Source organism: Trachinotus anak, unplaced genomic scaffold (assembly GCF_046630095.1).
Source record: "Trachinotus anak isolate AG129_WGS33_773 ecotype Australia unplaced genomic scaffold, CSIRO_AGI_Tana_v1 ptg000032l, whole genome shotgun sequence".
NCBI lineage: Eukaryota > Metazoa > Chordata > Actinopteri > Carangiformes > Carangidae > Trachinotus > Trachinotus anak.
This window is the reverse complement of record NW_027273883.1, coordinates 8248705-8276621: the sequence shown is the minus strand read 5'-3', so window position 1 is coordinate 8276621 and position 27917 is coordinate 8248705. Positions and strand designations below refer to the sequence as shown.

At 41.8% G+C, this 27917-nt stretch overlaps 1 protein-coding gene across 1 annotated transcript; it reads right to left on the bottom strand.

The window, feature by feature from the left end:
- Positions 1-27917, bottom strand: fhl3a (four and a half LIM domains 3a). The gene is made up of 6 exons (XM_071469463.1): positions 27707-27917; positions 5850-6022; positions 4642-4816; positions 2178-2347; positions 1819-2005; positions 1-1511 (listed from the first exon to the last, which is right to left on the bottom strand). Exons 2-6 carry the CDS (start codon positions 6003-6005, stop codon positions 1360-1362), a joined length of 840 nt encoding a protein of 279 aa, XP_071325564.1. The 5' UTR covers positions 6006-6022; positions 27707-27917; the 3' UTR covers positions 1-1359.

Genomic DNA, 27917 nt, shown 5'->3' with positions numbered 1-27917 from the left:
TCTATGTAAATGTATTTAATAAGACTTCACAAATAAGACTAACCATTGTAGCATTTAGTCATATCAATTCTCATCTTTTTTTTTCTCAGTAAGGTCATACTGTAATTGCCTCGATGGCCTATTTCCCATCTTAAAATGTATATTTGCCAACTCTGACTCACCAGCATCAAAGCTGAAATAATGATTTTTTTTTTTTTCTATAATTTTCACATACAAGTTAAAAACTAACAATGAAAAACAAAACACTAACAGCGTTAACAGTAAGAAAATAATTACTGTGGCAAATCATGGCAGACAAAGACATGCATACTCCTGCAATACACAAAGGTAATGCATTTCATTTCAGCTTCTTTTGGGTTATAAATGCTGGCTCTTTGAGCAAAGGTGATAAAACGATTCATTACAACAAATGAAAAAGACAGAAATACGATGTAAAATACATGTCATTGCAAGGTTCCACAAGCAGATACAAAACATTAAAGGTTTTTTTTTTGTGTGTGTCTTGTGCCATGTCTTTGAATTGTGTTTTTATGTGCACATAGCATGGTAGCAAGAGAATATCTTATTCAAAGTGCAAATGTCTTTAATGATCATGACTATCATAAACTGACTGCCTCATTTCTCTAAAGCTTCCTCTTGTTTTTCTTTTCTGTTTTTTTTTCTTCCATTGTTCAAATTTAATTTTTTGCCACTTTATACAACAGTGTGATACCTCCTTCTATGTCATTATATACAGTAACTTGTTCAAGACGCATAAAGCAAGACATTATAGAAAGATAACTGACACGTGAGAAAAAGCAACATTCAAAATGCATAAAACTGCAGTTATAAGAGCATTAAAACAGTAACTCCGCCATACGTTGAAAATACAGACTGTAAGGTTTATATTCTATACTGTATCAGTGTTCTGTGGCTTCTCTTCAGAGCCTTACCTCTACCTGAAGTGGCAACTTACTTATATAAAATATGAAGGATTTTTTTTGCAAAGTGACTAGCATTTTGCGTTTCTTTGGTTTAATAGAACATAACAAATAAGAAATGTTATTCTTAAGGCACTCCATAAAGTTTTGTTTCACAAAATAATTAACGTTTTGGTTAAAGAGGAAATCTTTGTGGTGGTTCATGCAAACAATGCAGCATCAACACAGGACTTTGCGCACTAGCTCCAAGATGAAAATCTGATCCAGACAGGGACAACGAGGAACTGATGTCTTTTATATGAAAATGACCTGAGAGGCAGCATTTGTTAGCCTGTGTTACCTTCCTCGGTAATGACTCGGGGTTCTCGAAATGCTGTGACAAAGGGTAAAAAGGCAAGGGAAGTCAAGGGAAGGGGTGAGAATATTGTGAGTGACTGCTCTATAGGTTGCTGTGACAGTCGCGGCACAGGATCCTTTCACCATCAGGGAAGAAGCCGGCGCCCACCAGTGAAACAGAGCACTGGGAGCAGGTGAAGCATGGCTGATGCCACTGGCGATCCTCAAATGAGATGTACTTTCCTCCTCCAAAACCTGGGACAGAAAGACAATGAGACAAGGATTATACTCTATATCAAAACCTTGCAAAGTTGACTTTAAGTTTATGGTGCTTAGAAAATTAACATTTCCATCAAATCTTTAGTTTCCTGGAGTTGAGCTGGAGAAAAGGTGTGTATCATCATTTAACTTCTTTTGTTTCGTCTATGCAATGATAACATCCTAAACATTTTGAGTAATGTAAAATCCAACGTGTGGCCGCCAATATTTACAGTATTCAAAGCACTTTGCAGTAATTCAATAGTATAATTTATCCAGGTGGAACACAATGATGTAGCCTTGCCTGTGATGGGTTTGCTGCAGGCCTCGCACTTCTTGGCGTACAGGCTGCCAAAGCACTTGAGGCAGTAAGGGCTGTCGTCTCGGGAGGTGAAGTGTTGACCCGCCAGCTGCGTCTTACAGCTGGTGCACACAAAACACTCCTTATGCCACGGCTCATCCCGATAGGTCACACCGCCTTTAGACAGGGTCTGAAAATGAGACAGGTCATGTGGAGATCCTTTTAATTCCAAAATCTATTCCCATGCACATTCCTGCAAACCCAGGATTAATCCTCCTCATGTCTCCCGTGTGTTTGCATGCTATGAGGGTCAGTCAGAATTCAACTAACAGTTATTGCAGTTATTTGGTAACTTCACTGACCTTTTTACAGCGTGTGCAGCGTGGAGCGAACTTGTCCTCGTAGCAGGCCACACAGTAGTGCTCGTCCTTGTCGGGGATGAAGGATTTGGAACCAATCGGCTGTTCGCAGCTGTGACAAATGAAGCAGCCCTCGTGCCATGTAGAGCCTGCATACTCCAACTTCCTTGTACCTAGCAGGGAAAAAGAGAGATGACAGGAGGCAGAGACAGAGAGAAAAAAAGAAGGATGGAAAGAACGAAAGAGGGCAGAGGGACACTTTAACTGTTAGGTGAAGAATGCATCTTTTACTGTCTTTCATAAGACCATTTTGGTATTTTTCTGTGGTAATTTTATTGAACTATGAAACAGAAGACTTGAACTGCACGAAGGCATTTAAATCTCATTTTGTTTCACTAAGATTTATTTTATTTTAAATCATAACACCACAGGCCCCATACTTCTTTCCTACTGCTGGAAACTGGCAGTGGGCCTTTCAGGAAAAGGAATAATGCCATTTTCCCTTCCATGTCCCCAACCAATACATCTTCTACCTCTTGGCTGTTGAGTTTTTTATTTGACTAGTTGGTTTATTCTATGGTGACGCGGTGGTTTGTGTGGGGCTGACATTTTGTACTTCTGCTGTCTGCAGACTGCTAATGTTTCACTGCTTCAGGCTGTGTGCTGCAGAGTTCTCTAATCAAAAACACAAAAATCCCCTTCAAAAACATTCCCGGTCATAAGCTCACAGTAAATACACTGGCTCATTGAGGACAATTTTAGCATTTAGGTATGAGTATTTTGCAAATACAAAAACATGAACAAACTGAAATCCAAAACAAATGAGGTTGTTCTAATAATTGGGAGCATTTTCACAAGCATTAGAGAGCAAATCTCCTCACATGAAATAGGCTTTGCACACAATGGAAGCTCTATAATGCTCACAAAGTATTGAATTGATTTTGTCTAATTTATGTCTCAACCTGCACATTTCAAATATCTCTGACAGCTGAAAGCAAAACCACTTTTCCTTGTACCATATACTCCTACGTGCACCGTTGCTGCATTACGTATTGCAGGTTTAAAGCGTGTCTCTCCAGCAGCTGTTTTACTCTTTATCTTATATTTATTCTACTTGGCAAATAAATTGTTTCAGTCTTTCAAATGAAACTCATTGTCACAGTGCACAGTTGCAAGAACTAAACTGCTGTTTATGTCGGAGAGGATTTTGCTACAGGGTAAAGCGAGGGACAAAAGAAGAAGACCATTGTCTGAGAGAGCACAATACAATACAACATGTGCTTGACTACCTTGAGCAGTGAGAGCAGTTTTATCCGAGCAACCTCTTTAAAAAAACAGCTTACGAGGAATCCGTTTACATGGCTTTGGTATAAACTTTCTTCTCTCCTTTTGTTACCAACATAAACCACTTCAGCTCAGTATCCAGTTATTAAACAAACATAAGTGTGTGTTTGCTTTTGAGGGTGTATATGTTTTTGTATAATGACAAACGATACAACTGTAAATTCTATTGTCAGAGGAAAGGGTTTACTCTTCAGAAATGCAGCACAACTGTGTCTCAGTCTTCCTGAGTTCATCTCCCACAATACTGATGATACAGTGATGTGCTGTACCGTATACCATTAAATTCCTATCTGGCCTAATGTCTTTGATCTAATCAGTCTCTATATAAATCTTTCCTTCTCAAGGTGACTCACTTGGGCCTAACTCACACAAAACACTATATGTGGAGACAAATGTGTGGTCTCAGGAAAACATGAGATTACCTACAGTAGAAATGAAGGGGAAAGTTATACCTTCCAGGAATTACTTGCTACTTTGTGAAAGCTTTGTATGCTGCTACAGGGACGCTGGAATGACTGACTAGCTTATCTCATGTTATCATCAATCTGCTGGCAGCGTGCCAGCCCTGGGGATCTTGCTTACAGGCAAGTCAAGCAGATTGGCAGTTACTCTGTCATCTTCAGCCCTGACTGCTGCACAATCATGGACATCGCCTCCGTTTCTTACTTGTCTTCCCCTCTTTTTCCTAAAACCTCTTTCCTTGCTCTATCTTCTCAATCTGTTGCTTTATACTTCTCATTCATCCCTGTTTCCTGGAGTTTGCCATGTCATCATTTTCCAAAGTCATTTGTGTTTATATCTTGACATATGAATTTGTATACTACATGGAAAATGAAATGTGGGACAATGAGACTAATGCTTAGTGGGTGAGTAAAGTTCCACAATATCTTGCACCGTCAAATGCACTCTGTGCAAGACACTTAACAAGTTACTCACTCTTTCATTTTATTTTATTTCAGATTTTATATATCAGGTGACAGTCTAACCAGAACCATACTTCTCACACCTCTACTGAAGGAAGAGTAATTCAGAGACCACAAATTAAATGAGCCCTTTTCTGCAAATCTGAACACTCAAGTCCATGTGCACAAATGTTTTACAACATCCCTGTTTCCACCTTTACCTGGCATCACAATCTTGTCGCAGGCTACACACTTGGAGGAGAACTCATTACAGTAGCAGTCATTGCAGAGCAGCGCATCATCCTGGCTGGTGAAGGGTTCATCTGCCAACGAGCGATCGCAGCGGAAACAGCGGAAGCAGTGCTCATGATAATGCCGGTCTTCATAGAAGAGCTCCTGGCAGCAGGACAAAAGCAGAAAACAAGGACACTGGAGGTCATTTCATACAGTTCCAGAAATGTAAACACCTTGATTATGATGTGTTTCCTCCGAACATCTTTCTTTATATGTTTTAGAGTTTCAGAATTGCAGTCATCAAGAGGAAGCAAATAAGGGAAAAGGCTCCAAAACTAAACACCAGCAAAGGTTTCTGGTTTCAGCAGGAGCAGAGGGGAGTGTGGGATTGTTCTGGGTCAATGTGACACATTCAGTATAATGTCTGCATACGTGCACAGTGACACATATGTGGTTACATGCACATATTGCACTTACATGCCTGCTTCTGTTTAAAAAGGTTGAGGAGTGAAATGATTGTATACAGGGCAGCGAGCCAAGCAAATGCTGGCTTTATTTATCATCCACTGCCCGTCAGGGTGTTGACAACTCATAGGACTCCTCAGCTAAGCAAACTGCTAAGCACCGTAGCATGGCGCATTCTGTAAACTCCACTAAGTAGCGTATGTCGGTCTTAAATGATCCACTTCATGTTAGTGTTTTCCATTAAAAGAAGATTAAATTTTAACTTGATTGTGGGGAAGAAGGAGACGTTCCCTCATGTTGCATTTTTACAGTCTTTGCCAAAATCTGCCTGTTGGCTTTTGGAGACTTAGTGGAAATTGCCTGTATAATTGTATATTAAATTAGCCTTTACTGTGTTTTGCCACACAAAATATATAGAACACGCCTCATTTACAATAAATTATGCATCATTAACATGACACAACTTGTGTTTTAGCCATCCAAGGCCACATGAAAACATGATAAAAAATGACTTAAAGTTTATAAGGGTAGTTCTTTTGATGTGTTTTAAATTTGTTTAAACTGTTAATATGTTGCTCACAGAGTGGAAAGGATGAGGTCGAATGTGGGATTCATTCCAGTGGGCACAGGTCCTAATGGTTTTTTTTTTTTTTTTTTTTTTTAAATAAAAAAATAAATTGAAATTCTGTATGTACTTGCATGTCTGATCATGTCAAAATGAATGCCTTACCCTTGCATCGTGGCCAATCAGTTCTTTGCACTCATCACATGTATTTGAGAACTGGCTGTCGTAACAGGGGATGCAGTAGGGGCTGTCATCTGACTGGATGTACTTGCGGCCATACAGGGATTCTTTGCAGTTGTGACAGTCAAAACGGTCAGCCATCGTAATTTTCTGCTAGTCTGAAACACAGAAACAATACAGCAACATGTTAAAATACAAACGCCAACAAATGGAAAAGGAAAGGGCAAGAGGAGAGAGGCGAGGACAAGAGGGAAGAAGTGTATAGAAAAGGAAGGAGGACTGATTCAGTCACCTTTTCCGGTACAGCAGTTGGGCATCAGTATAGACTTTCACTGCCAATATTTATGTTGTAAATACCTTGGCTTGTACCAGCGATGAAGCTGAGCTCAAATAAAACACGCAGTGCAAGTGGGAGCAAGTGGAAAAAGAAAGAGAGACAGAGGAAAAGAGAGAGAGAGAGTCATGAGAGGCAGTACAAAATGCCTATTAACTTTTATTGGTGTGTGATGAAAGTGCAGTGGATGCAGAGGGAGGGGACATGAGAGAGAGCTATCACTTTTTCTTTCTTTTAGTAGCGACCAAACTCCTTCCTGTCGCTGTCAACTGCTCGAATCTGCAAACTTGAGGTTAAAACATCGATGCAAACCGCGCTACCTCTCTTACGACCGAAGCGGAGGTAAAAGCCCACACATCATACACACTGGTAAATATTTATGAGGCAAGAATCTATGCGCGAGTAAAGCATGGACCACCAACAGGTAGAGAAACCCCATGAAGCCCCGCTGTGAGTGTTTGTGTGTGTCAAGAGAACAGACGAAGAAGCTGTTTGAACACGACTCCCTAATAAGTGGATTCCTTTCAGCCTAAAGATGCCCCTGCAGTAACATGCTTATACAGATGCAGGAGTGTTACACGGTTTTCACTGTGCAACAGGCCCCTTGATCATGACTGAGCACACAACAAAGTGACAGAATAATATTGTGAGGGCATTATGGCAACAATATCAGGTTGCCAAAACATTACAGCATGGCTGGAGGACAGCCCAGTGATAAGTGATACGGCCCTCTGGCAGGGTGCACTGCTGGCTACTCGTTCCCACCACCCAGTAATAATAACCACCTCTGATATAATTATCAATCAAACTTCACATGTGTCCCGTGCTGCCTGTCTTACACCCACACACACACATATGCAATAACACGCACCAATGCAAGTGCACAAGCAGAACACATACAAAGCATATAGGAGGCAGGCAAACACACACACACACACACACACACACACACACAGGGAGACACAAAAAATGGAACAAGCCAAATCACACAGGATCTATCATGAAAGAAAACATTAGTCCCAGACTCTCATGTTTCATCTGTCTCAGCCCTTTGTGAGACAAAAGCTCTTAATGAGTCAGGGTGAGAAAGTTCACCACCCCACTAGCTGTTCAACACCAGCACACTCATCCCCCCTTCGACAACCTTAAGACATAAATTTGAAAGTGTAAATCCTTGACAACCCTGCAGCCATGTGTATACACTGGCTTGTATCACCAGACTGCCATATCTCTCTATCTAATGACTGAATGGATACATCTTAAGTATCTGATGTCTCACATTATAGTATCCATCTGGAAGTTATGGCAAAATATCAGAATAAGTAGCCGTGGCTGGCTTGTGTAATGTACAGTGAGGTGCTGATCTTGCAAGTCTCGGCTTCAACATCAATTTCTGTACATTCGACACACCATCGGTCAGAAAATTCCAGCAACGTCAAGATTAGATCAACAAAGTATAGACCAGAGAATGAGCACGATGACCTTAATGTTATCTGCAGTGCCAGGCAGGTATGTGCTGCCTTTGCTTGCCAGGTAAAGGGAACGAGACGAGGCATGACTCATAAAGCTGGGAAGGCAGTGCTATGACGTCTGATGTCAGCTTCAATTTCCAAAGCAAATCAGGCAGCTGTTTATCGCCCTCCCACCATTCATATGTATTATCCACATATCCGTTTACTAAAAGGCTGCAGAAAGTAGGTCACAAGACTTTTTCTGATAGGTAGAAACACACAGAGTACGTCCTCTGACAGTATGATGAATATCTGAACACAGATGTTTATCCAGCCAACATCCCTGTACCTAGTATGGATCACCCACCCACTATTTCTCCACTGCTAAAACCCTATACAGCCTTGGCTGCTCTCTAAAAGTGTTTTTATGGTCTCCGGTGAGGTGTGGGTCTGAGCAAGAAGAACTAGTTTTCTCGCAGTCAGATAAGATTAAGTAAGAGAGAACTCACTAAGGCACAGGTGGGATCATGAGACTCAATTGTAAATATTCCAAATCCTGATACATAAATATGTAATCAGTTACAAATCAGAGGAAGGGCTTATTTTGACTTCCAGGTCTTGTAGTGCATCCATTTCTGGGAGATTCACTTTGTGTAATAGCCGTTGCAGAACCTGGAATGAACTCCTGATGGCACAGGCTCTCACAGTGAGGGGCATGACGTCAGCGCAATGACCCCCAGAGCGATGGACTAAGACATGACTGCATGTGGATGCTGACCCAAAACCGACTATCTCACATTCGAGAGGAGAGGAGAGGAGAGGAGAGGAGAGGAGAGGAGAGGAGAGGAGAAGAGAAGAGAAGAGAAGAGAAGAGAAGAGAAGAGAAGAGAAGAGAAGAGAAGAGAAGAGAAGAGAAGAGAAGAGAAGAGAAGAGAAGAGAAGAGAAGACTTGGATCTGGGTCACAGTGAACTCCAGTCCCGAGGCCAGTTCTCACAGGGCTTTGTATCTACTACTGTATATGCTCGCTTCCCGGCAAAGGTCCATCTCCTTCTTGCCCAGGACCCAGTGACTAAGAACCCCACTCTGGGTTAATAACGTTCCCAAATACCAAAGCTGTGACTGACTTCAGCCTCCTGGGAAAAGTGTGGGCTTCAAGGAAATCAGCACTGTCTCCACAGTGGACAATGGTCCAGAAACATCGCACTGAGTTAGTAACAGTACTGCAGCAGAAAGTAGGGATTGGTGCTTAATATTGGCAGCAGTGCATTCCATTCTCTTTAATGATCCTGAGGGAGTTCATCTGAGAGACTAAAATATATGAAATGCAGCTATATGGGTCAGTGTGAATGACGGCAGAAACTCATCAGTCTGTTCAAAGCAAGGTATCTCCAAAACAGATGGCCAGTTTTCCATGAAATTCACAGTACATGTTCATGGTTTTCAGAGGATGAACCCTTTGTTTGTGACACACCTTTGCTTTGGCCTCATAGCACCATCATCACAACAAAATCTCCACTTTCACAAAAGAAATGTTAAAACCTAATGTGCAGATTGCCATAAAAGCACAGAAACCTTTCTTTTCTTTGCTTATGCCTCTCACACACCCCAGGTCAGCACTTTTTCAAACTATCACTAAGGATTAATGAAAACCAAAATCCTCAGTATGTTATTCATTCCGCACAAATCTCTTCAACATCATGGGATGTGATGAACCTTGGATCTACCTTCGACTTTTAGTTTGTTGTCACACATCCGGTTCTATGATAGCAGAGGAATGCCAAGGCTGCATTCTGCTATTCAACACAACCTGTCCCGATTGACATAAGGGGTGAGGGGGGGGTTAAGTTCAGGGCTAGTTGTGAGACACCACAGATCAGCAGACCAATGCAAACAAGCAGACTGTATGCTGTTGCCGGGCAACATAGTCATGGTTGGTTACTGAAGGGCTAGCAGATACCCTGTCTGGTCCACTCCCACAGGCAGGCCTGTTAATCCCCAGCCCAAACTTTGCTTACGCTCTGGTTGATTCCAAATGAACAGTCCGCACAACTTGCTAGGAACGAGCTTGCCAGCTCTTCCCTGAACATCCAACAGAAGAATCTGCTCATAAAATATCTTGATGAGCATCATCTTGACTGTAGCACATCTACTATATGTCTCCTTTCTCATGTCTGTCAATGCTGTTAAGTTATAACTTATGGTAGAGGAGAAAAAGACCACAGTACTACGCATAGGATAAATCGAAAAAAAAGCATTGTTACCTTTTAAGAATTGTATTTAAAGTGTTCATGGGGGTTGGGATGTTATTGTAAAAGTCATGAAAAACAGATTATCTCTAGGGACACCTAAAGACATCAAATGTGACTCAGTGTGTGTGTCTGTGTTGTGCGAGTCAGTGCTGCTAAAGGCAGGGCTAACAATGAAAATCTGACACTGGGACAAAAGCTCATTTCAGTGAACTCACACCAAACATTAGTCAACAGGTGTTTAGTGCCCTCAATGACTTTGCAGTATACATACACGGAGCAGACAGACAATGCATCATACACAGTCCAAATGTAAAGTTAAGTATCAACATTCATTCAACATTCAAAAACACAGTTCTCAGACTTCAGAGCTATTTAATTATATAAACTTCTTTTTTTTCTTTTTTCATTTTTTTTTTTTCTTTTGCTAAATCTATTCTACAAACTGAATCATTTTACAGTAAATGACTTCATTCCCAAAAGATAAACAGAAAAACAACAAAGTCTTGGCTCAGGAGTAAGCACAAACTATTTCCAGGAGACAAAGTGACACAGTGACACTAAGGATGTTTTTTTAAGGCTTTGGGCACATTTTTAGTTTCATAAACATATAAAACCACAATGACATGAAACCCTATTTTAATTTAAATGTTAAGGATTTTCCATAAGTCAATAACATGGAGTGGAGCAGCTGTTGTTTTTGTCACTTGTTGACAGGGCATCAAAAAAGAACAACATCTAAGTCTGTTTTTTTCCTCTTTACAACAGAAAAAACATTTTGTGGCTGCACTGTTGCAGGGCCAGTGTGGAAATGTCATATCTCCAACATAAAAAAAAAAAGAGTCAAGAGCGGAAGTGGTGCAACTGTATCCATCCTGATAGCACAGCAGGACTGGTGGTGGAAATAGCATCAGAGTCTGCCAATGATGCCTTGGCAGACGATTTTAAAATGGTTTAGTTTATTGCCGAGTGGGAAACTGTACAAACATGGATATGCTGTACTATGAGGTCTACAAGCAACACAGTCAAGAAGACAAAAAAAACATTTCATTACCAGAGCAACGGCTCTATTTATTAGGCCTGTGTTTATACGTCCATTGTGACTTGTGTGCTTTTATGTCCAAGTCGATACGTTAACAAGTGTGGACTTTACTGTGAATTGTAAGGCCTTATCTACTAAAAAACATAGCTCCTACAAAAGCCACTCAATCACCTTTAACTGTCTAGATCTTTTGGCAGCAAACAGACTCAAACACCAGAGGAAGGAGTGTGCTGTTCAGCAGGTCCCCTATAAGTACACATGACTGTTTCCTTTTATACAGGTCCCAGAGAGAGTGATGAAGGAACAGAGGAGAAATCAAACACAAGAATGGGACCAGAAAAAGTAAAAAAACTGAGGAAGGTGACATTTTGAGGCAAACGAATGCTGGAGCAGGATCTTAAACCTATGACAAGTCTTAAATCAAATCAGAGGAAAAGTGAAACGGCTGCTTTTGGATAAACACATACCATCACATCGCTCTCTGTCTGGTGCCTGGACATCTTCCAGACACAGTAAAGCTCCTTGGCTACGTTTGAGATGGGGAAAAAGTACAGCACTGGACACTTAAGTATATCATTTGAGGGCCTGGTTGAGCATATCAAAAATAAAGTACAATGTCAAAAACACACTTCAGAAAAAAATCATTTGTCTCAGTCCAGTGGCCACTTGAAAGGATCCTGATGGAGATGTGGAGATGTCATCTGATCATATTTAGACCATGGAAGACTTTCCATTTGGTGACTAATGCAAAAAAGCAAAGGCAAAAATTGCAAAAGTCTTTTTTTTTTTTTTTAATGGTTCCGAACTTATGTTTATGACACAATGTCAGAGAGATTACACTCATGTTTTTCTTCAAGGGACTAGCAGCTGAGGTCAGGTCCTTTGGGAGAAGCTTCCAGATCCACATACTCTCTGAGACTAGTCACTCCACAAGCTAAATCACATCAACATGACTAATTGTTTTCATGAGCATTGACTAAAGTGGACAAAATAATTCAGGCTGCAATAAAACACAAGAGCAGGACACTGAAATATATTTGTTATATATTAGTCAAATACTTGGTGCGCTGCTCTTGCTGGCTTTCACTGGATCAGATAAATGATGTCCAGTAATCGAAAGGACATGCTGAGGCAATGAATCTTATCACAGGAAGAGGAGGAAATTGCTCATGAAGGAGAGATAATGCTGCTGCCCATTCATAAACAGATGTGCTTATTTAAACATGCTTACAAGTACTGGTAATGGAAATGCAGAAAACATTTTAATTCTAATGTTAAGAAAGAATTTAAATAAACAATCCAGTACAAAACAATTTCATTTGAGTTTCAGACTATGCTATTTAGTATAGTTGTATGACACTAATTCTTAACCAGAAAACCAGAGCTACAATCATAACTATTATATTTAAGGTTTTGTGCAATCTGCGGTCATCAGAGTTTATACTATGGGGTCTGCATCAGCCACTGTTAAGATGCAGCTGGTAAACAACCAGTGGCTTCAGTATGAGTGTTGTCATTTCTATTCTCCCCAGTTTCCATTAGAGGAGAATCTGGGCCATCCACATTCTCAGGAGCCGATACGCAGGAAGCAACAGAGAACAATTTCATCCACTGAGCCTCTTTGAAGAACATCAGTGAATGAGTTGTGTTTAGGGTGGAGGAGGGGAGCAGGGGTGGGTGGGGGTTGGTGGGGGTTGGTGTGGGGGCACCTGAGACTGCTCCTCTGTGGGAGCCTGGGTCAGACTTGAGGATAGAGTAGAAGCTATAGGACCAGACACTGGAACGCTAACCTGTTATTGTCCCTGAGCATTTAAACACTGGCTGGTGTGCAGTGGGAGGTGACAGAGGGCTCAAATGAAAGCCAACATCATAAACACGAAGGAGGAAAATGACTACCTGCTGCAGAAAATGTCACCACGGCCTTTGTAATTTGTCCCTTCTTGGCAACTTTTAATGACCATGCAAGTGTGGGGATATGACTTGATGTCTTTTAATATTAGCTTTGAATCTGTTGTGTGGTGCACACTGCAGTATTAAAGGAAAAGCCAGCAAAGCAGCAGCTGGCCCGAAAGAACTGCATGTCAAACCTTGTGGACTCATTTATTAAGAGGATTTGACACAGTGATTTTTGTGTACAAAAGATAAACAAAAGCACAGCACATCTTCCAGTGATGTTATGCTTAGTTATACTTAAAACATACATTTGTTATGATCTGACACTTACTTGGCACACTGAGACTTGAGGACGTGATTGCAGGGAAGACTCCACATGCATGGAACTTTCTGAGGAGAAGCACAGCTGAAAATGTCGCATCTCATCTGTCCCCTTCCTGTCTCAATCCCAACGTTCCACAATACTCCACTGACACCAAACAATAACATCGCAATTACTCCAAATCATACAGTACTGTCCCAACCACCGTGAGGGAAAGTTTGGAAGTCAGGAATGAATTGGAATTTATTTTTATATCCCTCTATGCGGATGGCCGATAGACTACATTTTTGGCCTACATTTGTCTTCCTTTGAAGGAAAAAAAAATGCTGCCATACATTAGTGCTTCACATCTGGTTTGCATTGAGGAAACTATGCAGTCAACTCCTGTGTGCCAGTGGAGGTTTGAGAGAGTCACTGCCTGGAGAATGCAAGAAAGGTTGTCATTTTTTTTTCTCTCTCTCTTTCTCTGTGCTGGTATTTGCCGGTAAATGTTTAGATGGCAGAGGGAAAACTGGAGCGAGAGTGAGAGAAGAGAAAGCAGATCTTGAAAGCAAGCACAAAAAAAAGAAAAAAATCTTGACAGTGTGTTAGCTGATTTTTGGATACACTTTGAAGTGGTAAACAGTGTGGTGAGAGGATAGGAAGGTAAGGAATGCAGAAACAATGGAGATACAAATAATGTGTGATAAACAGCCAATATTCAACAAAAAAAAAAAAAAAGATGGAAAAACTGATGCCTGCTGAACAAAAGTGTGCTGTCACAAAGATAAGCATATTGTATATAGTAAAAAGAAACACAAGGAAGGTGCTGAAATATCTCAGGCTAACAGTTACATTTTCCGTTTCACATGGCGCTTTGGTGTGGCCACTCGTTTTAGAATAAATAAGTTGAGCCATATAACAGCCATATGAGAGACAGTGCATATTATTTCTCTTTGAACAAACACAGCCATTAATCACAGGAACCCCTTTACTGCAGAGTTTCCCAGGGCAGATTTGTGCCCAAAAATGGCCATCTTAGTCACTGTCCTGATATCTTCACATCCTTCCTGTCATCCTCAGGCCTGTGATCCAAGGGACAGGGTATCCCTTTGAAATCTAATGCCTGCCCTGTTCAGTAGGGACCCATCTCAATTTGGCACCTGCTTTGTTTTGTTGAGAACTCTGGACCTGTGCATTGTTTGAATAAATGTATTCAAAAACACCCTGCCTTGCACATCTTATCAGGTATACTGCAACCTTGTCTCCATTTAAATCTGACCAGAATGGTAAATGTGCTTAGTGAGGTCTGGGCACCTTCACTTGCAAACTGAGTGATTCCATCACTGGTTTGCAAGCCCCAGGAGAGGATGTTGTGTTCACCAGAAAAACCTCCAGATAGAGAACCGAAAATAAGACCTTCTGTTGCAATATCTTCAGCGGAATAGCAGAAATATCAACTTTAGTCTGTGTTTTTGCGTCTGTGCAGACACAGCAAATATCTCGTAAGACATCACAATGGAAAATTACCCCTGGAGCGCTCCCCATAAACAAAACAAAAACTGTTGCAGCCAGAAGATTTAATGGCCAGTTTGGCCTCCTTTGATTTACACAGGTCCTAATATGGACTTCATGCACGTGCCTTTGAGCTGTTGCTGTGAAGTTTGAGACCATGAAATCTGATGACAGAGGATTTTGAGGATGCTTTGACTTTGTTGTCGCTGTTTTTTGATAAGATAGAAAATTGGTCACAGACTTCCCTATTTGTCTTCCCGCCATGGCTATGTCTACATTGTTGAACTTTGGTAGAAGTGTGTGTTATACAGCTTTGTGGCCTTGATATAAGCCAAAATACTGACAGTTGTCTATTTTAGTTGCCCTTGTGCTTCTGCTTCGAAAGACGAATATGGTGAGACAGATCCCCAAAACTATAAATATGTATTTAAATGTATTAGAAAGAACGGAAACTCTTATTGTGAATTATTAGCTCAGCTGATTACCTTTGCACTTCGAACGCAAATCCTAATAATCCTGGATACAGTATGATCCCACGCTGTTTCAAATTCCTACTTTACTAATTATATAATTTAAAATATACTAGACAAACATAACTAAACCACTCTGAAAGCCCAGTAACCATGGTGATAATGGCTGGACCATCATTTTGAGGTAGACGTGTCCTGACCACTGCTGATTTATGTACTAACTTCATGGCTGTTACAAACCCATGGGTATTGAACATCAAGGCTAACTGTGAACCGAAAAAAAAAAAAATGGCTCCTGGTCAGTCCCAGGTGGTCTCCTCATGTTGCTGAGTCAGCACAACTAGCCAGGACATCAAGGAGCTGGGCTAAGGTTTCACAGACTGCACACGCAGCAATCTAAGCCACACACACAACTGTGCAGTACACACCCACAACTGCAAGCAATTATTTATAACTCATTCAGACTTGTGGCTCGTGGCTGCAGTGATGGCACCTGACCCTGAGGTTAATGCCCAGACAAGAAGGCGTTTTCTTCTTCTGTTTTAAAAAAAACAACATATATCCCAACATCCCTAGACATTAATATTAAACAGCATGTTGTTATAAGCAGGTGGATATTTCCAGTCACTGTGTGCAGAGGGCCTTTATGGGTATTATACAGTATAAGCAGAAAGAGTAATCCACATTCTCAAAAACAGCTGCATGAATTATCTTCCACAACCGCAACACACCAAAAAACTCACCTCTCTCCCTCTTTGACTCTGTAACCCAGAGAAGACGGGTTCATATTAAGAAAAAAAAAAAAAAAAAGCATTGGCTCAGAAAACCGAGCGGTTCCTGCCAAATGTGAAACGACTGGGATGGATAACTTAGTAGTCATTTCCAGTATATGCAGCCATTTTTTCCCTTCTCAGGCACATCTCCATGGCAACATGTAAACAGTGCGTTCATTCCCCTGGACCATAAACCTCTTGGTGGTGACGTTTAGCTCTTGTTTCATCCTGCACGGCACTGGCTGAGGGCACAACCCGGCATTTTATTATGGATGCTGCGGCAAGGTGAAAGCTGATGTGTTGTGCCATAAGAGAAATACTGAACCCCTCAGGAAACTCAGATATCATACTCATGCATCCTAAACTTAGATCATGTCGATGATTTTGGACTCCCTGACTATTTCTAGAATACGCCTGCAATGCACATGTAGAAAATCAGGTCAAAAACTTGCTGAAAGTAAATTTGCAATTTTAAATGCATACTATTTTATGTGCATTCTAAATCACTCCACTGTAAAATCCCACAGCATAAAACCAAAGATCTAAAAATAGATGTGATAATGTGGGTTGAACTCTGAAACGTCCCTGTGCACCACTTTCCTGTCATAAAAACATAATGTCTTCTTCCTTTACTCTGGTATTTACTGTGAGAATCAAACATGGGTCCATTTCCTACTGGGCAATGACCCCTTTCACCAATGTGGGGTTTATAAAAATGAGGAGTCCAAGTCAGTATGCACACACACACACCGTGCTTCTTCCTGTTACCCCAAACAGAGAGATCTCTGGGACTTCTCAGACAGACGGTCACACACATTTGCAAACACACAGTCACAATGAAAAACAGGCGTATTATGTCTAAACACACCGATGCAGTCTTGCAGAAGGACAAAGTCACAGAGACTTTGACACACCTGCAGCCTCACGAGCAGGCACACTCCCACAGTACTTTGCATGCACACAAACACACACATACACACACATGTGAACACACAAAGCTGAGGGTAGATAGAGAAATCAAACAAAAAAATAAACATGGCAGCCAAACTGGGGGACAATGGGTGACTTGTGCAGGAAGGACAGACGCGGCGAGCAGCTGCATACACACACCCGCAGTTTGTTTAAGTCTCTTTGTGGGGACTTCCCGTCTAGTGTAATTACTGCTCATATTCACAAGCCCCTGCTTTTCTGCTCACATAAATGAAGCTGATAAGATCAAACAATTTGACGTATTTAGGAAATGAGTTTCAAACAAAGTAGCAAGATCTTGGTAATAACAATCTAAACACATCGAGTAGATGATGAATTCAAACCAGAATGACAAATGGGGACTTACTACTGCCAAGCCACCCTCCTTAGTCCTCAATCCTCACCAGCAGAACAGAAGATGGAAGCTTTACTTATTCAGACAGTGATGTTACTGAATCATTACTAGAGAGAGATTTAAACTGCAAAAGATGATAAAAATCTATTTCCAATCAGACTCAACTGCAAATACGACACATTTCCCTGATGATTCTGCACAATGAAACAAAATAGAAACATATCTCTTGACCCAATTTCTATGATCCCAGAGAGGGACCACCGCCTTCTCCTCTTTGTCATTCTCCCGGTAGCTTTGACCTACAAATGGATGACTGAGGAGTGAGTCTCGTGTTCATTGGATGCCCTGGCCACTAATTCCTGCTAGCTGGAAACCAAACACACACACACACACTGATGAATAGCTGCAAAATCAGGAAGTGCATATGTGAGTGGTACACGAGTGGAGGTTAGTGACCTAAGGGTCATTTATCCCCCTTGCCATACCGCCAGGAGAATGTCCCCGCTCTGAAATGCAGCAGGCAGGCTGTGTGGGTGGAATGAGCTCACTTCAAAGGTGTCCATAAATCATGCTGCCATGTATCCCAGACTGCCTCCACCCTCACCTCTGCACGTCCCCCAGTCGCTCACCAACCTACCCTTATCTCCTCTTCTCTGCTGTCCTCCAGGCCAGGTTCAAACCGTGTGCCTTTGTGCGTTACTAGTTCTTGCCTGCCAGTTGTGTTTTGAGCTTTTGCGTCCATGCACACTGCCACCATAGCCGAATTTGTAGTAGTGACCCAGCGCTGAGCAGATCAGAGGAACTGGGGAGCAGTAGAGTGGTAGTGGTAGATTTAAAAACATGTACTCACCTAAAGTTGATTAGCATTGGTATCAAAAAGTGAGACTTCAATAATGGTAGATTTATCTGAGGTTCATTTAAGTCCTGAGAACAGATGCGAACTCAGAAATCCTATAACTAGTTTCTCGACTTTGCCAGAAGAGAGCTGCAATCCGTCAGGTCCTTATCGCACAGCGTCACATACTGGGATCTCTTTATCATGCAGCCATGCAAAACTCTATTCATCTTCTCCACCTAACTCATTATCAGTGATAAAATGCAAAGTCCCAGCTGCAGCAGTTAAATGGAGAGAAGACGTGAAAACAGGTGCTTCGGCAAACACTGATAGCGTGGTTGAATTATGTTGCTTCCCAAGCAGACCCGCCTATCTCTTTCAATCTATTAACCACAGCTCTCGTCCGACTCCTGTTCGACCTCATTCTGCTCTTTTTTCTCTACACTGGAGTATTCTTGGCTTCAGGGGATGTGGGAACAACGCTGAACACAAAACAGACACACACATACTGAGATGATAGTTGAAGGCACAAGGTTCTTGTCATGGCTCCACGGCCTCTTCATCGATCAAATGAAGTGTAAATGTATGTCACACATCGTGTAAATGAACAGGATATATGGCTCTGCCTTGATTATTGGACTCGCAGAATCCACTGGCACAAGTGGATGAAGGTTAAAAGCTACATGGCACAGACTTACACAGAGTGCTGTGCAGCAGCACTGAAATACTCCCCTGACAGATCACCACAAGCATGACGTGGTATGACTAATGACTGTCTTTATGCGTGACTTCTCAAACTATGGGACACTTTTTCTTCCTCTCTTTCTTCAGTAATCATTAAACCTTAAACAGTTTCCACTCACCAGTGTTGAGAAAGCGTGCAACGGGATGAGGGATGGGGGTTTTTAAGGGCGGGGGGGGGGGGGGGGGGGGGGGGGGGGGTTGAATACTTCCACAGTGAAGTCATGGTGCTTGTGTCATTGGCCCTCTGCTGTGCTTTGCTCACCGTCTGGCCCCCATTTTACCCATTGATCTAATTTCCATTGCCAACAGTGGATGTGGTTCTGTTTGAAGCTGAATGTTTAGGCCCATTAAAGCACTAAGAGAATTGCAAACGTATGGTGGACCTCAGGAAAAGTAAAGGAGAAAACAACTTGGTGATGTTTGCCAGACTCTTGAGAAGAATGGAGTAAACACAATGTACACTTCTTTAGCAGAGTTTGGTGAGGTGGGAAAAATCCATTACCCTATTTACAACTGGTGTTAATGAGCTTCTTGCATCCTAGATCTAAGCTGGTTTCAATTAACATCTGGCATTAAAATTTCACAAAATCTGAAATCTCTTTTCTTCACGAGATCACAAATATCACCTCTTCTTTTTAATGGCATCTCTGTGCCTGAGCAGGAGGCCGCCTGTTCAAACTGTTTGTGCTTCCTGTTGTGTCAGCACAAAACAGTTTATGTCCATGTATATTGCGTCTATATGTAGATTGGTGGCAGAGATGTGTTACATTTGCACTTCACTGCTGCTAATGTGGTCAAGCTCCATCTCTGTAGGTGGTTTGGCTGAATGCCCGAGACATACGTTACATCAAGCTGCGGGTTGTAATGTGGGTCTGTAACTGTCACATCATTCTCCCAACATCACAGAGATGGATTCAATTTCAGGCATTGCTGCAGAGAACTGCACAGTAAGTCTTAATGCTCAGATAAGACAAAGCACACCACCACTACGGTTAACTGCCAGAAGTGAAGTCCACACCTGACTGAGGACCTGTGACTGTTATTTCTTTAGAAATGTCCCAGATGATAAAGGTTTTGCATGGCAGGACGAAAGACTTTTCCACACACACACACAAAACATATTTCTTTTTAAGGCTAGAGCTACCCTCCAGACATGTGTAATTTTTTCCCCATCAAATGAAATTAAATTGTTACAAAAGCACACCAAGTCACTGTTCTTCTACTTCACTGTACCATCTGTATATGTAGGGCTATTGCTGTACCACGTGCACTGCAGTAAGCGCTCTTGTGTGCCCGTCTTTGCAGACAGAAAACAGAAGTGCTATATGGAGCTGATTTGTGCTGGGGTTTTTTTTTCTTTCTTTTTATTTTCATGTGTACTAAAATATGTATTTTTGTAATCTCTGTGAACAGACTTGGACAACAGCAGCATCACAGGACTGATAATAATAAAAGAAAATATATTTGAAAATATATCACTAAAATTCTTTACTGCTACTGGATTTGTGATCATTTACAGCCTTAGCAAGTTCCACAGTACAGAGGTTTCTCTATGTAGTTTTATGGGAATATATGGATTGAGACAAACTTTTGCATGGCATGTCTTAAATGCAATGCGTACTAGAAATACATGAAAGAAGGAAGGAAATAAGTATCGGAGTTTAGTGAAAGACAAAATAAAAATGGGCTGGCTAAAGCCATAGCGGTTTTAGTATTGAGAGGGGCTTCCTACACCTGATGATTATACTAAATAACAGTCAAAGCAAAACAACAATAGTATTCTGTGGTACTAGAGGTCTGGGAATGATTTGGTAATTGTGTTGAATATAAATGCTCTGATCTCCCTCTGGACTGAGTTATGTCCGATGACTACAAACATCCTGAGTTCAATATGATCTGCTGGTTGTGAGCACGCTGTCAAACAAAGCAGTGCGTCACTGTAATGGGCTCACTACATCAGTTTCAAGAACTTTAATTACACGTGGTGAACGAGAGCTGACGCCAGATGCTTCAGGGGAGTCACAACATGTTCTTTCTCTTGTGTACATTTGTTGTGATAAGAGTAAATAGCTGCTGGGATTTCTGCACACTCATAGAAGCTCTTCTGAGATGGAGAGGAGGCGCACACTGAGAAAACTATACACAGTAAGGACTTGCATTCATCTTCGATTACGCCTTTCTGTGACAGCCCGTTGACGGATGCGCCCACGGGCAATAACTCCTCTCACCATCCTTTCATTCGATCTCTTAACTCTCTTATCCAAGAAATCCTGCCTTAGCTCTCTGTTACTCGTCCCTGTTGTAAATTACCATCATCTTCTCATCGAGGAGCTGACGTCCTTTTATAGCCACACCAAGGACACTTTCTGCCATTTATGGCTCCTTCAAGGCACCGGGCCGGTCAGTATCCCATGAAGGTGAGACAAGACAGGGAAGCAAAGGAGGCCAAGAAACATCCTGCCCACCTCCCACTCCTATTCAGTGCAACTTTGACAGCTTTACAAATTAGTGCCAAAGTGTGCCTGAGCAGTGCCAAGTGCACACTTCTCTGCCTTTTTAAAGGGCACAATTGCTGTACACAGTTCAATTTACGAACTAGTGACTGACATAAACCCACGCTTCAGTGTATGTAGCAAGTCTGGCTTGTCTCAGCCTGTCTCCTCTGTAGAGACTATTGTCTCTCCAACAGAGCCATAGACACAAAAGGGTGAGACAAAGTGTGTATGTGTGTATGCCTGTAAATACTAGTGGGCAAAAATATGATGACGAGAGAGAGAGAGATGGTGTAAGAGATTCTGGGTAAGGAGTCACATTCTTGATCGCTTGCTAGTTTCATCATGCAGAGCAGGCATTTTAGCAGTGTTTACTTTCAGCGAGGGGAACGCTCTCACTCACAGCTGCACTCCAAATAAACACTCTTGTATTTATCAGAGACAAGATAATACACATCTAATCTGAACAAGTAACAGCTTTTCATGCTGTCCAACAAGTCAGGTCCTTCTGGTTCATCCCTGGAAGATGGTTGTGCAACACAGAGAACATTTGAGCACATTTGAATAGAAATGTGCATGTACTAAACACTTACACCTTGCCATACACCCACACTCTCATGACTACACTTCCTCTGCCATGATGTCACAGTCTGGAGTCATTCCTTGCAGATGTGGGAGCCAACCCTATTAAGTGTTTGGGAAGCAATCAACACTAATGCAGTTGGCATTGTGGCAAACTGAAGTTACTACCCATATAAAGACACAACTACCACAGCAGCAGGGGGTGAAGGTTGGGATACAGTAGTAGGCATGGTGGAACAAACAACGCACGTATACAGAGCCAAGGCTTCATTACCTCTTCAGGACATCTGTTATGAGAACAGAGTCCTGCTCACGTGTTGTTGTGGGGAAATACTTTGTTAACGACCGACTCTCTCCGGGGTCTACACTGTTTTGAAAGGTGACATTTTGAGCCTCAGGCATTGTTGCCTTGTTTGAGGCCTGCTGTGTATCACTGTGTGGTTAAGGACTGCGTGCCACATGGTCTCAAATTATTGCCCAATTAAGCCAGTGTGCAAGAACATCCAATGGCAAGGGTGACGACATTGCTGTTCCCACAGAAATAAAACCACTCTGTCAGTTCTATGTAGGCAGATGGTTGCTGTTGGATTACTGCATTCTTATGCATATTCATGCTAATTTTCAGTGACTCAAAGATACCAAGGTAGGTCGGGGTGTCAGTCAGCATCAAAGATTTAGAATTAAATTCTTTACTGAATCTACAATAAGTAAAGCATACAGAAATTTTATAGTGATCCACTTCTGGGAGAAGCCATGATAATTGTAGGTCAGTGGCCCAGTGATTCCCTCAAAAGCAGCATTACCCAGAAGGAGATCACTTTCTCATCCCAGATATGAAGATGTGGTGTTACAGTATGGAGTGTAAGCCTTGGCTCGTTGCTTTCTCATTTCTCTTAGCAGTGATATATCGGGGTGAAATAACATCTTATTATCTCATGTGCTGCAGAAATTCTCCTCACCCAACATTCCTCTCCTCAAGTGCCTCCATTAAACATCAGTTATCCTATGATTTAGCCATTAGCCACAGCCCAACATAACCATTAGTTATATGAATTCATAATACACATCGCATTACCAGTTGTATAAAAACCACTGCAATTTGTCCACAGACTTTGAATTTGTGCTTCCCTCTCACTCCTTCCTTCTCCCTGCTCTTGATGTGACTTGGTTAGTTGGTTTCAGAGGCCAGTTTTCTGACAAAATATACCCAGCTGTCATGCTTATTTATGGACTTTTGTGACATTTATTCCATGTGCATAAATGTACTGTACCATGATATTATCTTTTATGGGTGCCACTGTATTGAGCAAAGATTAACGTTAAGCAATTCTGGAGAGATCTGCATACACGTTGGCAAGGTAGCAATAAACAGCAGGGGTGAGGGAGTTTAAGGAACACAGACAGGTTTATCTGGGATCCTAATCCAAAAGACAAACCGAGGCAGGTTCGGCAGATGACGGAAGAGTTGGTAACCACTTGGCTTTTTTCATCATAGCATTCCTTTCATCTTGTCCTGTGAATAGTACATGCCATACACTTCTGTTGAAGCATGACGCTACCCTCCTCCCTTTAGGCGAGGGTGCAGGGAAACAGTCATGGCGTGACTCACACGTTTCCTCAACCCAGGTTCATAACATGACAGACTGTGATGATGCAGCAGTGAATCGACAGGATTCCTGCACCCAAACAACATCTGGCTCATGGAGGAAAGTGTAAAGGAGACACTGATAAGGCAGAAGGGGCATCATTACTCCTGTGTGTAATAAATATAACAGAGAGGCAAAATGGAGCAGACCAGGTGAAAGGCAGAGTCAGGCAAAGCCCTGTTCTTTCAGAATCTATAATTAGTCTGTATTAAACTACTAAGTGTGCACTTAGAGGGAATCTGCAATTCCGTGCTAACAATTTGGTATTTCCTTTGAAAACAGCATTTCCTTTGAGAGCGGCATATAAGTAGTAGGTATAGGCCTGTAATTGTATCCCTAAAGGAATGTAATTACCCCATTAGCACAGAGTCTTACCTTTTACACTCTTTGGTTGCCTATATAACATTTATGTTCTCTTTACATAAAATCTCACATGGAGTGAACACTGTGGCAGCAGGCGTAAAGACAGAGAGAAGAGAAGGAACGAGAGCAAAGCAGGATGACTGGACTGTGAGGGGGGCATATTACCTCCCACAGGGGCCCTAGCTGAAAGGATCAAGTTTCAGACGTTTACCAACAAAGAAACCATGGAGGAAGTCTTGCACCCCTCACAATAACACCACAGCACCTGGCCATCCCCATGCAGGAAACCTGAGGTCACTTCCCCCCCTCTCAGGGAATGCAGACGCACTCCTGCTGCCAGCCACGCGCCCCCACAGCCTATTGAAGAGGGGGCTGACTACCAAGGGGAAAGGCATGGAGACACACGTACAACAAACTAAAAAGAACATCTGAATTATGAGGAAAATATACACCCAAAACTGTACCAGTCCTAGGTTCCTAGTTCAAAGGCGTGCAGGAGAGTTGTGTGTCAGACAAGTTTTGTTAGCACCAAAGCAGAGAGGCTTCCAAATTCCCTTTTTTGGTCTCACATGTAACACAGATGTGATGTTATTTTAATCAGTCTCAACAGCTAAAAGCTGGATTGGGTTGCATTTTTTAATCCTACTTGGAACCACATGAATAAGAAAACAAGGTATGCACCCCAATAGCTGTAGTGGAATGTTCGGACTATAATAATTTTCAGCAAAAATCTGGACACCAAAACATAAAAAAAGAAGTGAACACTTGTTCACTTCTTGATGTTGATGATTAGGCAGACAAGCCATATCTCTTAGACGTGCTTTGACCAAATGTGTTTGAAACAAGCAGGTGAAGCATTTTAGCCTGAAGTAGAAGTGCTCAGATATCAACACCAGTTTGTAAGTCAGCATGAAAAACTGCATGAAAACCTGCTGCTTAAATGTACAGAAATAATGCAAAAAAATACAAACTGTGTCCAGTATCCTCTGAAACACCACTGAGGGACAGACAGCTGCATAATGTCAAAAGAGAACTACTCACTACACAACACAAATCTAAATTCTGCTCCCTAACCACCTGCAACCACTTGACCGCCGATTCTCCATCATTATCGTTGGCCTGGTTTCAAACGATGCCAACCCATAAAACCAGCCACAACCAGTCCAAGTCATTTAGTTGCAGTTCCACTGTAGTTTAGAGCTGGCCAGGGTCCAACCACCACGCGGGGCTAACCTTTGGAAAACACTGAGACCTCTGAAGAATGTGACCATGGTCAATGAAACAGAAAGGGAGACAGGAAGAGGAAGAAAGCAAACAAATACATTATACAGCCCGTGGGCTCTGTCAAGACAAACTTCCCAGATGCTAAATGGGCCAAAATGACTGGCTTTTGGCTGTTAGGGGATTATTTCTTGTACTGTGACAAACAGTTTGTGTAAAAAAAATAACCTGTCAGTGGTGAAAGCACAGCAGGATGCTGCAGATGCCAAATTCCTCCAAGGTGTAATTTCTGCATTAACAGAAAGAAGAGAGAGGTGATGGAGTGAACTCTGCTGTTGCCTGACATCAAATCTGCATTGTTCCAGCCATAATTTTAGCAACAGCTATGACATGCAGTTCAAGGAACCAGCAGTTTTATATTAGAAAATTTTCAGTCGTTCGTTGTAACCTGCCTGAATGTTTGTAGTTAAAGATCAATTAGAGCTGCAATATGAAAGGGGTCGCTGATAGTGATGAACTCAGAGTGTTATCTCCCAACTTTGCAGCTTCCTTCATCTCTATGCAGCATTTTGGTATTTTTTGACTGTTGTTTTGGTTTTCCGACCTGTATCTTTTTTCTTTTTCTTTTTTTTAATTTTAAATTCTTATTTCATTGTGATCACATCCATCACTGTCATTTCCAGCAGCAGCAGGCAGTTGTTTTCAGCAAAAAAGCTCAGATAAGCCTGCTGTAGACGACCTGCCCAGGATCAAACAGCAGACAGAAAAAGTTAGCAACTAGCTGGCGAACACAGTGGAGAATTTAGCAGCTACAGAGCCAGATTTTTCCCTCTGTTGATGGTGACTGAATAAGAGCAACAATGAGAGTGGATATTAGACTGACTTTTGTGGGTTACCAGAAAAACGACTCCATGAATGCCGATGAATGCTCCATTTCTTCTGGATGTGTAGCAACTTTGCCAACAAATTTGCTATGTGGTGATAATATGTCAGTGTTATGTTCACAGCTTGTTTCCACAGACCCCCAATGGCCAAAAAATGATTATTGAAGGTTTTATATTAGAGTTCATACAATTCATACCTCCATTCTAAATCAAATCTAACTGCATCTTACACCTTCATATATTAAATGGCTGATAAATCCTTGAAATTAGTTATGGGTAAAATTCTAGTATTACGAGGTCGTTTCTTCAGTGTCTCCTTCAATGACCTTAAATCGTAATATACTGTCAAAGGGAGCAAAGTGGTGTCCTATTTAAAAATGAAATGTGAGGCTTAACACAATCTTAAAAAGCAAAAGCAATACTTTCTGCTTCTGTCAAAATCTAACAGGTGATACATTCGCAAAGCAAACATGTATGACTTCAAGAAAATTTTCCCTTCTGGCAAGATCCAACATTTTACTTTCCCACACCGCTCCCACTGTGGCCAGATGGCACAACAGGTGAAGCACCAAACAACTGTCATGAGGATGACACTACTACTATGCACTGTGATGTGATGATGTACACCCAAAGCAAGCCCAGAAGCTGCAGCAGAGACACACCCTTCCCAGACGCACACTGCCATATCCCACTTCCTGCTGCCAAAAAAAAAAAAAGGACAAGTTTAGCCTGAGGGATTTTGCTCTCTGAGGCCTTCACACACTGCTCAGCTGGGAGCTTCTGTGACACAACTGTTGCTCTTTAATCCTCCCTCCGCACAGTTCAGTGGGTCACACAGTTCAATATGGTCTGGTCTTTTAGCTGAAGGGATGCTGTTTATTTGTTTTGGGGTTTTTTTTTTTTTGCCTTACTTTTGTGTGTGTGTGTGTGTGCACATTATAATGACAGAGGGACATGAGCACAGGTGTGAGACTGAGATTAGAGTGACAGTCGAAAGGCATAAACAAGGAAAGCAGAAAAACACACAGGCTGACAGAAAATGTCCAGACCCCCCTCACTTGTCACAGGAAGTGGTTCCTCTTTTGTCAGGGCTTTACTTTTGCAGGCTTCTCTCCAGGCAGCATGTTTGACTAAGGTGTGAAGTATTAAGGCTTGTCATACTGTCAAGCCCACGCCTGCTTTCATCCTTACACTCAGAGACTTTTACTAGACAGCAAAAATGATCTTACAATACAGGTCATTAGCTGTAGCCTAACAGTACTAATTATACTTAAAAAAAAAAAATTATTATTGTAATAATCATATAAATGATAATAATAAAGCCTCGAAATGATTTGATTGCTTTTAAACTGTTGATTTTGGCAAACTCTGGTCTAAGGAAACACCTTCTCCCCAAAGACTGTCATTTCCACTCATCATAGATTCAAACGGTTTCACCAGCCTGTTGCTGGTAATCACAACGCATGAAGCCAGCATTTCTTCGTGACATTTATTTCCACGTGAAAACCTCTCCCACAGCCTTTCATGCTTTAAATGACACTTGGCATATCAACACTTTACTTTCCCAAGTCATCTCAGCCATTTCCTAATATGTGACGTCAAAAGAGTCTTTTCATTGTTTTTTTGGAGCCCCACTCAGGCTGAAGAGGTGGGGGGGAAAGTCGAGATATGTAGCCTATTTTTTTTTTCTTAAAAAAAAAAAAAAAAAAAAAAAAAGGGTCCTACCAGGAGTAATGTCTGAAGTCTGGAGACACCTTTTGCAACTGGACAGTGGCCTCTCTCTCTCTCTCTCTCTCTCTGCAGCAGACACTCGCTCAGATCGGGACTGGGATCAGTTTGCAGGTCGCTACTCCGGCGGCTCAGGAGCGTCGCCCGCCAGCTGTAAAACTTTTTCTGTTTCTTCTGACTGTAGTCAAACCTCTGCGGCGAAGAGTGA